The sequence below is a fragment of the Pan paniscus genome, chromosome 11 (assembly GCF_029289425.2).
Source record: "Pan paniscus chromosome 11, NHGRI_mPanPan1-v2.0_pri, whole genome shotgun sequence".
NCBI lineage: Eukaryota > Metazoa > Chordata > Mammalia > Primates > Hominidae > Pan > Pan paniscus.
The window spans coordinates 33,812,500-33,826,886 of NC_073260.2; the positions used below are offsets into that span (position 1 = coordinate 33,812,500).

The window sequence follows — 14,387 nt, forward strand, 5'->3', positions numbered from 1 at the left end:
CAACTAAAAATATTCAAAAGCCTTTGTTGCACATGATCTAAATGGCTACAAGACTGATTTCCATTTCTAATAATGGCATATAAAATTGCTCACTGTGAATGACTACTGCCAAACTTGAAATCCAAACTCCCCTTTCAACTCTCTCCTCCCTCCTTCTAACCAAACATACATAGGCCACTAAATAGAATGCAAAATAAGATATCTCAGCACCCAATTCTATAAGTGGGCTCCTAGATAATACAAACAGCTGATTACTGCAGGCACTGGTGCTGCTCATTGGACTAAGTCAAGAACAATAAAAAGGCTTGGATCACTCAATGCCTAATACAAACATAGTTCATTGGCTTTGTCTTCCCTCCACATAGGCATCAATATTTGACAATTTTCTGTTGTGCTACGGCATTCCTTAAAGCCATCTCATTTCATATCTTATCACTCATTTCTTTTGAACAAATTTATATTTACATGTTGGAATAGCTGTATGAATAAATACAAGTTTTAGGACCTGATTGGCAATCTTGAACTTAAGAAACTTAACATATCTGGACCCCAGTTAACTTGGTTTATGAAAAAGTAAAAAATATAAGCTTATAGGGACACTATAAGAATTTACTACAATTTTATTTGTCAAACTGCAATGTAAACCTTAAAAGTACTAGAAAATGTAAGCTACTGATAGTTATCATCTACCATGTATCAGACACTAAGTGAGACATATCACATACATTATCTCAACCAGCAATGTTGCCATTAGACCCATTTAAAGAAACTGGTGCTCAAAGTGACTTGCTGAAAGCCAAACAATTGCATGAGGACTATGTAGTGCCCAAACTCAAAAATTATTGATACTGCCATGTCTATCAAATTATGAGTTTCATGAGTAGGGCCTGTGTTCTATTTATCTCTGTATTCCTAAGTACACTGTGTAAGACGAGTGATCAATAAATACGGATTAAATGAGCACACACAATTATCATACTATCCTGTTGGTTGCATAAAAACAGTGAACAATGAAAATTCTCTTCAGGGTCCTAGAAACATGTCCTTTCCATTCTGGTGTGAGCCGCAAGCCAACTACTTGAAAGTTGGCGCCCACAGACAATGCTCACAAGGACACTACACTAAAGCAGTTTGTATTTCCAAGACCTGAAGGGTTGTTCTGGAATCTGAAGAGTCAATTCTACCCGTCTATGAAATTTTAGCAGACCCAATAAATATAATATACTAGTTCTTTATCTTCAATGCTAACATGATAACTGGATTATTCAGATCCCATTTGGAGGATCATAGAAAAGCTAGGCTTGTCTAACCAGCTAGGACCAAGAGTAATTCTGTGCTAAGGTCCTCAAAATGGTCAAAAGTAAGTCTCCTTAAACTCCAAGGTAGCCAGTACTAGAGTATTCTTTCCCGAAAAGCCTGAAAGCTTTGCAGTCCTTCTTACCATGGTGCTGCAGGCATTTACTGCTACTAAATTTGGGTTGGAATCAAAGATAAAATCAATTTTTCATCCCTATCTCTAACACATAATCTCAAGGGTCTCTGAAAATTACCTTGAAGTTCAAGGATGACTTAGAATCTTGGTTTTTATGTTGATGACGCTAACCTATAATTTCACACTGATCAAGACTATGATTCCATACTCTTTGGCTACCAAATCAAACATTTAATTGAACTATAAATAATTTTTACATGAATTTATTTATCTAAGCATATCCCACAAAACACTGCTCATTGAACAACAGAGGAATGCAATTCAGATGTAATCAGTAAACAAAGTTAACAATAGTTCAGGTTCTCTTCCTATGTCAGAAGAAAACCATTAGAAAACTGAGGATGCATCTATACTTCACTAAAGTTTGAGTTCAAAAACGCTGCGTATAAGTGAGATTTATAAGTTTAACAAAAACCCAAAAGCTTCAAAATTTTCCACAATGACATTGAAATAAATTTAAAAGTTGGTATCTTTAGCATCTAATTAGTCTAACTATCCTTACTATTTTTATTTTACATATGTACATATTTATTTATTTATTTTTTTTTTGAGACAGCGCCTCCCTCTCTTGTCCATCCAGGAGTTCAGATCTTAGCTCACTGTAAACTCAAACTCCTGGGCTCAAAGGGATTCTCTCACCTCAGTGTCCCAAGTAGCTAGGACTAAAGGCATGCACCACCACACCCAGCTAATTTTCTTATTTTTAGCAGAGATGAGATCTCACTATGTTGCCCAGGCTGGTCTTGAATTCCTGGGCTCAAGCGATCCTCTCGTCTAAGCCTCCCAAAGTGCTGGGATTACAGGTAGGCACCTGGTCTCCTTACTATTTTTAAATAAAGCATTGTTTTTTCCTACTGGCATAGAGAAACTGCTTGTATTCCTTACAGACAGTATCCTGTTTTCACACTATAACATACAGGAAGCATCTATACTCTCATCAGCATCTGTCCCAAATTAAATTATAAATATTGGGCAGGAAGAAACCACCTCATTGTTTCTATCGCCTTGGCAAAATACTCTACAAATTGTGACTTTTAAATAACAGTTTCTGAACTCATGAGTAAATTTAAAAATTCCATTTTAAAGGATACAATTACTGGGCTACAAACGGTTTAATATAATTTCCATATGTTAAAAAAAAAATTTTAAGACACGGTCTCCCCCGTTACCCAGGCTGGAGTGCAGTGGCACAATGACAGCTCACTGCAGCCTTGAATCTCCCAAGCTCAAGTGATCCTCTCACCTCAGCCTCTTGAATAGCTGGGACTACAGGCACACGCCACCATGCTGGGCTAATATTTGTGTTTTTTGTAGAAATGGGGTTTCACCATGGTGCCAAGGCTGGTTTCAAACTCTTGGGCTCAAGCAATCTGCACACCTCAGTGTCCCCAAATTCTGGGACTACAGGTGTGAGCCACTGCACCCACTCCATATATTTCAATAAAATAAAAATAATCTGTGATATTTTAGAACTTAGATGTTATAATGTCTACCTATTATCAAAAGTAAACATAAAAAACAAGAATCTAGTATGAATAATGAACTTTACAAAATTAATGGTATATAAAGGTTACCTGAACTTTAATTACATACCACTTCTGTTCAAATATTATATTTTCTTTAATGAATAAGGCATTATTACTAAGGCAGTTTGTATGGTATGGACACAATACAACAAATACTATTTTTCATTATAAAATTAAAAAATAATAATAATAGTCAATTTTTACTGGTTTCTTTCTGTATAACATGCATTGTTCCAAATAGTTTATGTATATCAATTCATTTAAGCTTCACAAGTCTACGAGGTGGTACTGTTATTGCCTCCCATTTTGTAGATAAGGAAACAAAGGCATTTAGAAGTCAAGTAATTAACTCAAGATCCCACAGCTAATAAGCAGTATAGATGAGGTTTAATCTCAAACTGATGTTCATGCTCTCAACAACTATGTTACATTGCCACCAAGGGAAAAGGGTTGAGACAGCAGTTCTTTATTAGAATTTAATATATAATTAAGATGGGATTTTTAAAGTAATGGGTAATTCAATAAGGGATATTGGGACAATTGGTTAATCATTGTGGAAAAATGTAAGTTAGATGTCTAATTCATACCTCATACTAAAATAAATTCATTTTAGTGAAAAAATTTAAACATTAAATAGACAAAAATACAGTTAAATATTCCCATAATCTTGGGCTACTTATAACATAAAAAACAGATGCCCTAAGGAAAACAGATCTTGACATCTGTCTACTTATACATTAAGTACTAATTTATTGAGGGAGTACATCATGAATATAAAGTTAAAAGGCAAATTACAAGTCAGGAAAAATATTTGAAATATATATGATGAAGGTTTAATATTCTTCAAACTATAAAGAACAGCTACAGAAAAAGACAACATCATCAGGAACATATATGAAAGACACAAATAAGAAGAAGTAAGAATACAACTAAAAAGAACCAATATACATATAGAAAGATGTTTAACCCCACTAGTAATCAAAGAAACGACCTCTGATGGAGTTGAATAGCTTTCAGTTTCTGAATATTACGAACACTAAAAATTAATGAATGAGGTTTTGGGGTAGACTCCTCAGGTTCATCTTCCCCACTTAATAACTAGGTGATATTGGGAAAATTAGTAAGTCTCTCAAAACCTCAATGTTTTTGCTGGAAAAACAGGAAGAAAAAGATCTACTCAACTTGTTTTAAGAATTAAATGTTGGTAAAGTGCTTCGCATAGGGCCTACTCAATCAAGCACATCAAAAAATGTTAGCTGCTATGGCAGGCACTATAGGTAAGCTGACCTGACACCCATTCCCAAACCCCTTCTCTTTTGCAATCTCTATTATAGAGTCTAGAAAAGCTAAATAACAATAGTAAAACCTTACTTCCCCAGATTCTCTTATATTTGGGAATCTGCTGGCCACTGTCACAAAAGTAGAAGCCTGCTAGATCACACTATTATTCCTTCTAGCCTTGACTTCAACACAGGAAATACCAAGAGAATTTTAGAGGCTCTAGACTTACAGATATGGACAGACAATCCCTCTATTTGTTTAAGCTACTATTAGCCAGCCATCTCTAACTGAAACAGATGCCATTATTATTGTTATTCCTATTTATGAAAAGATATGAGAAATCAGGCATACTGCTTATCCTTATGAAGGATAACTTTGTAATATATAACAAAAATCTAAAATGTGCATATTAGATCTAGAATTTCTACTCTAGGACTTTATCCTAAGAAAATAATCAGGAAAGGGTTGAAGATGTCACAGAAAGACATTCATTGGATAAACAGCCAAGATCAAAAGTAGAATCAGTATAGTCTGTTATTTTTAAAATTATATAGCCTGGAAAAAATGGAGCTAGGGACATTAGAGGTCAGCTATACACATTAGATATTGGGTGGTTTGGATAGGTAAATTATTTCACATCTCTGTTAACAGTTTTGGTTTTCCAGGCCAGTTGCAGTGGCCCATACTTGTAATCCCAGCACTTTGGGAGCCTGAGGTGACAGAACTGCCTGAGGCCAGGAGTTCAAGACCAGCCTGGGCAACACAGCGAGACCCCATCTCTACAAAAAATTTTTTTTAATTAGTCAGGCGTGATGGCATGTGCCTGTTGTCCTCCTAACAACTCAGGAGATTGAGGCAGGAGTACTGCTTGAGCCCCAGAGTTCAAGGTTACAGTGAGCTATGATTATGCCACTGTACTTCAGCCTGGGTGACGAAGCGAGATCCTCTCTTAAAAAAAGAAAAGTTTCAGTTTTCTCATCTGTCAAAATTAGGTCTAATAACCCCATGTAACAATGCTGCATAATAAACTTCCCCCAGTCTTATGGCTTATAAGCATCTATTTCCTCCCTCACAAATCTGTGAGTCAGCTGGGCAGCTATGCTTTGGTCTGCTCCATACATTTTTCTCTTCTCCTATAGGTCAGGGGAGCATAAAAACTAAGTCAAATCACAACAGCCTATTCGAAGCTTCTGCACATGTCTGTTAACATTCTACTGGTCAAGCCCAACATAAAAAAGGCAGGGAAGTATACTCCACTCTAGTTGAGGAGGGGCGCAAAGTGATTAATTCTGATGAATAGTTCTAATTAAGAAATGAGGATAAAAACATAAAAACAAAAAAAAAATTTTTTTCTTCCCCATGATTGTTTTTAGGATTAAACTGAGCATGGAAAGCATCTAGTACAATTCTCAGTAATGGTAGTAATTATTATAATACACCCCAGAGGGAGTGTTTGGCAACTTTTCACAATGTAACAACACCATCTCAACTTCGGAATTCCTTATCTGGGATATTCTACGGAATCTTCAGAAGCTATTGATTTCCACATCATTGTCTCTACTTTATTCCTATACATACAGATAAAGGTAAGTCATACCATTATACTTCCCCAGTAGGTACTAAATTAAAATATATGCTGTACTAAAATAAACTAATTTTGACATTTTATCAAAATTATTTATCATTGAGTTCATTTAAATGGAGGATAATCTGTTTAACAAAATAATAATTTTTAAATAACTAGCTCAGGAAATTCCAATAGATTAAACATCCTTGAAACTTAGCACCTCTGTCTTTAGTGTGCTATTACAAGTATATTTAACTGAATTTTTATTTTGTTTGCCACACCTCGCAAAGATGCAAGAATTTGAATAACCATGATTAATATTATGTATTGCAAAGAGAAGTGTGATCAGAAAATATACAATGATAAGAAAGGAGGAATGATAAGAAAGAAGGAATAAAATTACCTTTGTTGATAAATAGTGCTTGTAGTAGTACAACTGAAACAGCAGAAATGCAGAACTTGTCAGCGTTAAAAGGGCCAAAACCACGTTCTTATTGATTCTACTCATTAGTCTATGGTGCTCACTTGGTTGTCTTTTGAAAGTATCTCAGTCGTTTTCATCTTTTTGGATTTGGAAAGGAAGATAATTTTGTTTTCTGTGAACAAAAAAGATATTTTTAAAGAAACAAAAACCTCTTTAATTTTGTACCTGTAATAACCAACAATAGAACAAAGAAAAAATTAAATTTCCACAGGCGTTCTTTGATCTGGTCATTGTCTATGCTAAAGAAATAATCAAATATGAGACCAATGATGAAAAAACAAAAATGTTTATTATCACTTTTTTTATAACTGTAAATAACTGAAAACATAAATAGGATATTTATAAAAACTGACCACCAAGGTTGAGAGGTGCTTTTCTCCTCCAGTTTCTGATTCAGTAAATCTGGTATGAGACCTCAGAATTTTCATTTCTGACAAGTTCCCAAATGATGCTGATGCTGCTGACAATGCTGAGAACCACTTCCAAAGGAGAAACTGAGACCGTTTTTAGTCAAGGAACATGGCCTGTAAGACAGCTCTTTGTTGCTTTTCAAGTTTGTGTGTGATCTAGGATGTGGTCAGTTTCTATTAATACTCCATGTATGTTTTCAGTTTTTTCAACTGTAAAGAATGCCACAATAACCATTTTGTTCTTTCATCTTAGGTCTCATCTCTGATTATTCCTTTAGGATAAGAAATTTAATACAGTTCTACTTCTTCCTACCTTGTCTCCACTGTTTGATTTTGGTTAAACACATTTAGTTCTTCAAGTGCTTACATTTATTCCTTCAATCCTTCAAATATACTGACACCTCTATTATGCTTGATATCTAAGGTTTATATGTCTTCTGTTCTCCAGCTATAAAATAAGAAGAAACCAACAAATTTATACTACATTCTGTCTTCTCTCCTCTTTCAATCTTGACTTTTATTAATTATTTCTACATGTTACAGTTCTATTGTATTCCATAACTACAAATCTCATAGTTATTTTGGTCTTATTCCTACAATGTTCCCTGCCAATCCATTTGCTATATCATCTCTGTTCATCTACTGGATGACTGATATTCATCTTCTTGCAGTTTATCAAAAAGAACTTAGGGGTACCACTTACCTTGAGCTTTTGCCTTGTTCAAAAATAGTTGTCAATTTGGCTTTGAGGTTACACTGTCTTTCCCCAATGACTTACACACTTTGTACGTACCATTGTCCTGTAGTGCTAAATATTCCCTTGACAATATCTGATTTCCCAAACCAACTCCTGATAGGTAATTTAATCTTTTTATTGGGATGAGCAAAGAATGCATTCCTTACCTTTGAAATCCAATTTTTTTAAAAACTAGGTTATACAAGGATGTTGATGACTGTATGTTAGTTTTTCCTCATTCAATGTGTTTCCTTTCAATTTGTAGAATAAAGATTTTTTTTTTTTTTGAGACAAGGTCTCACTTTGTCATCCAGGCTGAAGTATAATGGTGCAATCATAGCTCATTGTAACCCGAAACTCCCACGCTTAAGTGATCTTCCTATCTCAGCCTCCTGAGTAGCCATGAGTAAAAGTATGTGCCACCATGCCCAGCTAATTTTTAAAAAATTTATTTGTAAAGACAGGGTCTTGCTATGTTGCCCAAGCTGGTCTTAAACTCCCGGCCTCAAGAGAACCTCCTGCCTTAGCCTCCCAAAGTGCTGGAATTACAGGTGTGAGCTACTACTGAGCCTGACCTAAAGATGTCTTTTCTTTGCAGAAGGTTTTCTTAAATATTTTTTCTGTTGTAACATTGAATTCTCTATTTTCAGAACTACAATTAAGCATTTTTTTTTTTTTGAGACAGAGTCTCCCTCTGTCGCTCAGGCTGGATGGTGTGCAGTGGCACGATCTCAGTTCACTGCAACCTTCACCTCCTGGGTTCAAGCAATTCTCCTGTCTCAGCCTCCCGAGTAACTGGGATTACAGGTGCCTGCCAGCACGCTCGGCTAATTTTTGTATTTTTAGTTTAGACAGGGTTTTTCTGTGGTGGTCAGGCTGGTCACGAACTCCTCACCTCAAGCAACCCACCTGCCTCAGCCTCCCAAAGTGCTGGGATTACAGGCATGAGCCACGGCACCCAGTCCTCACCTACTTTTCTAAACGGGAATGTAATTTACTCCTTAACTATGGAAGAAAGAAATAAGGGTGTATTCTAGACTAGAGGGTAGTCTCTGGTATACAAGAAAACTCTTTCTGACAGAGTATTTTGTACATGCGTATATGTGAGAAAGGCAGAGAATGTGTATGAGAACAAGTGGGAAAAGCATTTAAACATTACTTCTTCCAGATGTCAGAGACAGGCAGCAAAGGGCCACTCACTATCTCTCCTCTACTTTGCCTCAGCAAGAGAGTGCTTCCTGCAAAGATGGGGTATCTGTGTGCTTCCTCATTCACTCTTCCTTTCTTGCTAGTTCATGTTGCCAAACAATCCAAGGAAATTCCCATTGCCTTTCTATGCATCCCGATCCCACTGTAAACAGAAGAGGACTCTTTGCTCTGCCAGCTCTATCTGAGATCTCTTTCTACTAGCATTCTCTTTTAACCTCTTCCTGCTTACATGTGGCTGCCATTTCTCAAATATTTCAATTTGGAGTTACAGGTCTTCTAATCTCAGCAAAGATGTAATTACATCTCTTTCTCTCAGTTTCCTTGTTGTTTCATGGTAATTTCAGATAGAAGAGGGCACAGATGTCTTTACCATCTTAAAATCAAGTCTTGGTTTGGGGTTTTAAAACAATCCAAATGAGCTGCCAGAGCTGATGACTATATAAAGCAAACACTAAAATATATATATATATATATATAGTCTCAAGAAACTACTTAAGAGAAATAATACCAATAGTGATGTGAACAATTCACCCGATCAATAGATAATGTATATTAAGCAAAGATAACCTAATAAATCATAATTATTTTCTATCTCCCAAAACTGTGAAAACAATATCAATCAACATTGATGATGGTATTAGTTTTTGTATTCAGTTAAAACCCATGGAAATACAATTATCAAATAGAGGTTTAGTATCCCTTATCCAAAATGCTTGGGATCAAAAGTATTTTGGACTTTTTAGGATTCTAGAATATTTGGATTACACTTACCAGTTGAACATCCCAAATCCAAAATTCTGAAATGCTCCAATGAACATTCCTTTCAGCATCATATTAGCACGCAAAAGTTTCAGATTTTGGAGCATTTCAGATTTTGAATTTTCAGATTTTGGATGCTCAACCTATACTCTGATAAGGGCAGCTCACAAGATTAACAAGGAGACTGCCCTTCATTTTCAAGATTTCAACTCAAGTTCTTGTACTTGTATTAAATAATGCATTAATGTATTGTATGCTGATTCCTAGTGAAATCTAAAGTGGCACTCAGAGTAGGCCATAACTCAGCTTCTTCTAAGCCCAAATTAATAAATGGGAAAGAACACATAATAGGCCTATATAAGCTACTACAGGCATAAAATCTAAATTAATATCTTGTTCTTTCTCCTCTAGTTTACAACTAATTCTTATAAAATAAACCTCCAAACCATAACATCAAAAACTTAACTACATTTTTATTATCAAGATAATATCCAATTAACTTCATTATTTATTTTCTATAAATGCCAAGGCAATTCAGTCACAAAAGAGAAAGATTCGCCTATCAAAATGTTCCTTTTCACTAGCACTAGCTCTTCATTAGGAATATTCAGTAACCACTTAAAAATGAATAATGTGATACTGAAAAAAAGAAGCCATAGTATGTTGATTTTACCTTTAAAATACCTCTTGCATCAATTTCTTCCTTCTTCACTGTCATTCTAAACTCTAATTGTACCTAATGTCCTAATTTTAACTGATGTCCCTGTCTCCACTTTCTCTGTATCCACAGTCTTACCTATACACTGACAGATGTATCAAGTTGCTGACAGATAAATCAAGTTACACCACAATCAAAACTTTTCAATAGTTCCCTACCACCTACAAATAGTTCAAATTACATATAATGGTATAAAGGGGTATTCACAATCTGACTGAATACAGGCAAACTTACTATAAGCTTTCTCACACTTCACATAGTCTATGGTTTTTGCATGAGTATTCCTGGAATACATCCTACACTTTCCTGCCTCTGTGTTTTTGCCCATTACCTCGTCTGCAATGTTCTCATTTACTTCCATAAAACCAGTTTACTTTCTTTTCATAGCTCCTCTCAAATGACACTTCTTCAAGGAAGTGTGCAATATTCTTCCAGGTTAGAAGTGCTCTCTCCACCTCCAACCTAGTTTTGCCTTCCTGCAAGAAATAAATAGTTACTGTCTACCTTAATGGGCACAGACGCCAAAAAAAAAAAAAATGCTAAGCACTAGAGATAAAATGACAAATAAGATACACTTCCCTAATTTTGAAGGGCTTAAAGGTGAGTACAGGAGTTTTCAAAAGAAGAAGGGCAGTAGTGATAGTGGTGGAGAGAGTGATGTACCTGAAAAAGTATATGAGAAGATGTTTTCCAAAATGCACAAGCCCCATTCCTTACCACCCCCACATCAATTAAGAACCACTGTTCTAGTTTATGATGGACTCTATCAGAGATAAATATAGAGGCAATAACAATACAGTGTAGTTGCAAAGAAGGAATAAGTACGGGTTACTATGGAAGCACAAGGAGAGGCAACCAACCTTGAGGCTTTTACTAGTTTCTATTTTGCATTATAACTGTTAGTGTACATGAATCATCTTCCCCACCAGCCTAAAATTGGCTGAATTAACATCAAGTAATAGTAAGTATGCTAAGTATACTAAAAATACACTGCACAATGCTCAAGAGAACAGAAAACTATTTAAATAAAAGTTTTCTGTTCTGCAGGAACTTTTACAATAAAACAGAATTTGAAATATATAAAAAAAAAGATTTTTGAAAAGAGTTTAAAGCCCCTTAAACTCACATATCTGGTTCCAACCTTCAAAAAATAAACGTTTAAAAATATAAAAAATAACCTATAGAGAGATACGGCATAGAACTAAAACAAAAATATTGTTTCTATATACACTTCTTTTTATATGTTACATTTTAGCTATCATAATAAAAACACTAGGGAGGATAGCATTCATTTCCTTACTTACACTTAGGTAAAGTTTCCTAAAGAAGACAGCATATCATCTCTAATGGAAAAGAAAACAAAAAGTATTGCAGAGATAGTAAATTAAAATGAGGCAGTGGTTGGGAGAGAAATGACAAATGTTTTCAGGAAAAAAAAGATGTAACGAGGGGAGTTACGAAGTAGTAGCCCAATTATCTTAAAGTTCTAATGCAAATATGAGAAGGTTAATATATAAGTATGGTATATTGCAACACAGAATTATTCTTAGATGAAGTGGAAGCAGGGCATAACTAGTGCATGAACTGAGATCTGGCAATGAAGAAGAAAGAAATGGGCAGATCTGCTTACCAACTAAATCATGAATAGGTTATAGGTGTCAGAGTTAACAATCCTCTCAGTCTTTGGGGCAGCTAGACCCCAAGAGTAGGTCATCTCCAGCCAAGAACACATTCTTTTATGTTTCCTTTCATCTTTTCTTGGTCAAATTTACTATGTGTCAAGATGTGAAAAGGCTTGGAAAAAAACTAGTAGTAGATAAAACCCATACACAACTGTGATGAAAAAAGATACAGGATTTGGAGTTCAAGATAATTCTCAGGCTCTTTCTACAGTGAAGAGCGGCACTGCATATTCTTTTTTATTTACTTATTTTTTTATTATTATATTTTATTTAAGCTCTAGGGTACATGTGCACAACGTGCAGGTTTGTTACATATGTATACATGTGCCATGTTGGTGTGCTGCACCCATTAACTCGTCATTTACATTAGGTATGTCTACCAATGCTAGGCCTCCCCCTTCCCCCCATCCCACAACAGGCCCCGGTGTGTGATGTCCCCCTTCCTGTGACCAAGTGTTCTCATTGTTCAGTTCCCACCTATGAGTGAGAACATGTGGTGTTTGGTTTTTTGTCCTTGAGATAGTTTGCTGAGAATGATGGTTTCCAACTTCATCCATGTCCCTACAAAGGACATGAACTCATCCGTTTTTATGGCTGCATAATATTTCATGGTGTATATGTGCCACATTTTCTTAATCCAGTCTATCATTGATGGACATCTGGGTTGGTTCCAGGTCTTTGCTATTGTGAATAGTGCCACAATAAACATACATGTGCATGTGTCTTTATAGCAGCATGATTTATAATCCTTCGGGTATATACCCAGTAACGGGATGGCTGGGTCAAATGGTATTTCTAGTTCTAGATCCCTGAGGAATTGCCACACTGTCTTCCACAATGGTTGAACCAGTTTACTGTCCCACCAACAGTGTAAAAGTGTTCCTGTTTCTCCACATCCTCTCCAGCACCTGTTGTTTCCTGACTTTTTAATGATCGCCATTCTAACTGGTGTGAGATGGTATCTTATCGTGGTTTTGATTTGCATTACTCTGATGGCCAGTGATGATGAGCATTTTTTCATGTGTCTGTTGGCTGCATAAATGTCTTCTTTTGAGAAGTGTCTGTTCATATCCTTTGCCCACTTGTTGATGGGGTTGTTTTTTTCTTGTAAATTTGTTTCAGTTCTTTGTAGATTCTGGGTATTAGCCCTTTGTCAGATTAGTAGATTGCACAAATTTTCTCCCATTCTGTAGGTTGCCTGTTCACTCTGATGGTAGTTTCTTTTGCTATGCAGAAACTCTTTAGTTTAATTAGCTCCCATTTGTCAATTTTGGCTTTTGTTGCCATTGCTTTTGGTGTTTTAGACATGAAGTCCTTGCCCATGCCTATGTCCTGAATGGTATTGCCTTGGTTTTCTTCTAGGGTTTTTATGGTTTTAGGTCTAACATTTAAGTCTTTAATCCATCTTGAATTAATTTTTGTATAAGGTGTAAGGAAGGGATCCAGTTTCAGCTTTCTACATATGGCTAGCCAGTTTTCCCAGCACCATTTGTTAAATAGGGAATCCTTTCCCCATTTCTTGTTCTTATCAGGTTTGTCAAAGATCAGATAGTTGTAGATGTGTGGTATTACTTCTGAGGGCTCTGTTCTGTTCCATTGGTCTATATCTCTGTTTTGGCACCAGTACCATGCTGTTTTGGTTACTGTAGCCTTGTAGTATAGTTTGAAGTCAGGTAGCATGATGCCTCCAGCTTTGTTCTTTTAGCTTAGGATTGACTTGGCAATGCGGGCTCCTTTTTGGTTCCATATGAACTCTAAAGTAGTTTTTTCCAATTCTGTGAAGAAAGTCAGTGGTAGCTTGACGGGGATGGCACTGAATCTATAAATTACCTTGGGCAGTATGGCCATTTTCACGATATCGATTCTTCCTATCCATGAGGATAGAATGTTCTTCCATTTGTTTGTGTCCTCTTTTATTTTGTTGAGCAGTGGTTTGTAGTTCTACTTAAAGAGGTCCTTCACATCCCTTGTAAGTTGGATTCCTAGGTATTTTATTCTCTTTGAAGCAATTGTGAATGGGAGTTCACTCATGATTTGGCTCTCTGTTATTTGGTGTATAAGAATGCTTGTGATTTTTGCACATTGATTTTGTATCCTGAGACTTTGCTGAAGTTGCTTATCAGCTTAAGGAGATTTTGGGCTGAGACGATGGGGTTTTCTAGATATACCATCATGTCATCTGCAAACAGGGACAATTTGACTTCCTCTTTTCCTAACTAAATACCTTTTATTTCTTTCTCCTGCCTGATTGCCCTGGCCAGAACTTCCAACACCACGCTGAATAGGAGTGGTGAGAGAGGGCATCCCTGTCTTGTGCCAGTTTTCAAAGGGAATGCTTCCAGTTTTTGCCCATTCAGTATGATATTGGCTGTGGGTTTGTCATAAACGGCTCTTATTATTTTGAGATACATCCCATCAATACCTAATTTATTGAGACTTTTTAGCGTGAAGAGTTGTTGAATTTTGTCAAAGGCCTTTTCTGCATCTATTGAGATAATCATGTGGCTTTTGTTGTTGGTTCTG

At 36.0% G+C, this 14,387-nt stretch overlaps 1 protein-coding gene across 5 annotated transcripts in view; it reads right to left on the minus strand.

Annotated features, from left to right (window-relative positions):
- Window positions 1-14,387, minus strand: part of FKTN (fukutin) — a 98,931-nt gene that overhangs the window by 75,625 nt on the left and 8,919 nt on the right. For 3 of the 5 annotated variants that reach the window (XM_063593939.1, XM_055117762.3, XM_055117764.1), the window contains exons 2-3: window positions 7,074-7,208; window positions 6,270-6,462 (exon numbers count right to left, since the gene is read on the minus strand). In XM_063593939.1, the coding sequence (XP_063450009.1) occupies window positions 6,270-6,374 (105 nt within the window). In that variant the 5' untranslated portion in view covers window positions 6,375-6,462; window positions 7,074-7,208. The remainder of the gene's footprint in view (window positions 1-6,269; window positions 6,463-7,073; window positions 7,209-14,387) is intronic. The other 2 variants (XM_055117763.3, XM_055117765.3) reach the window with 1 other exon arrangement.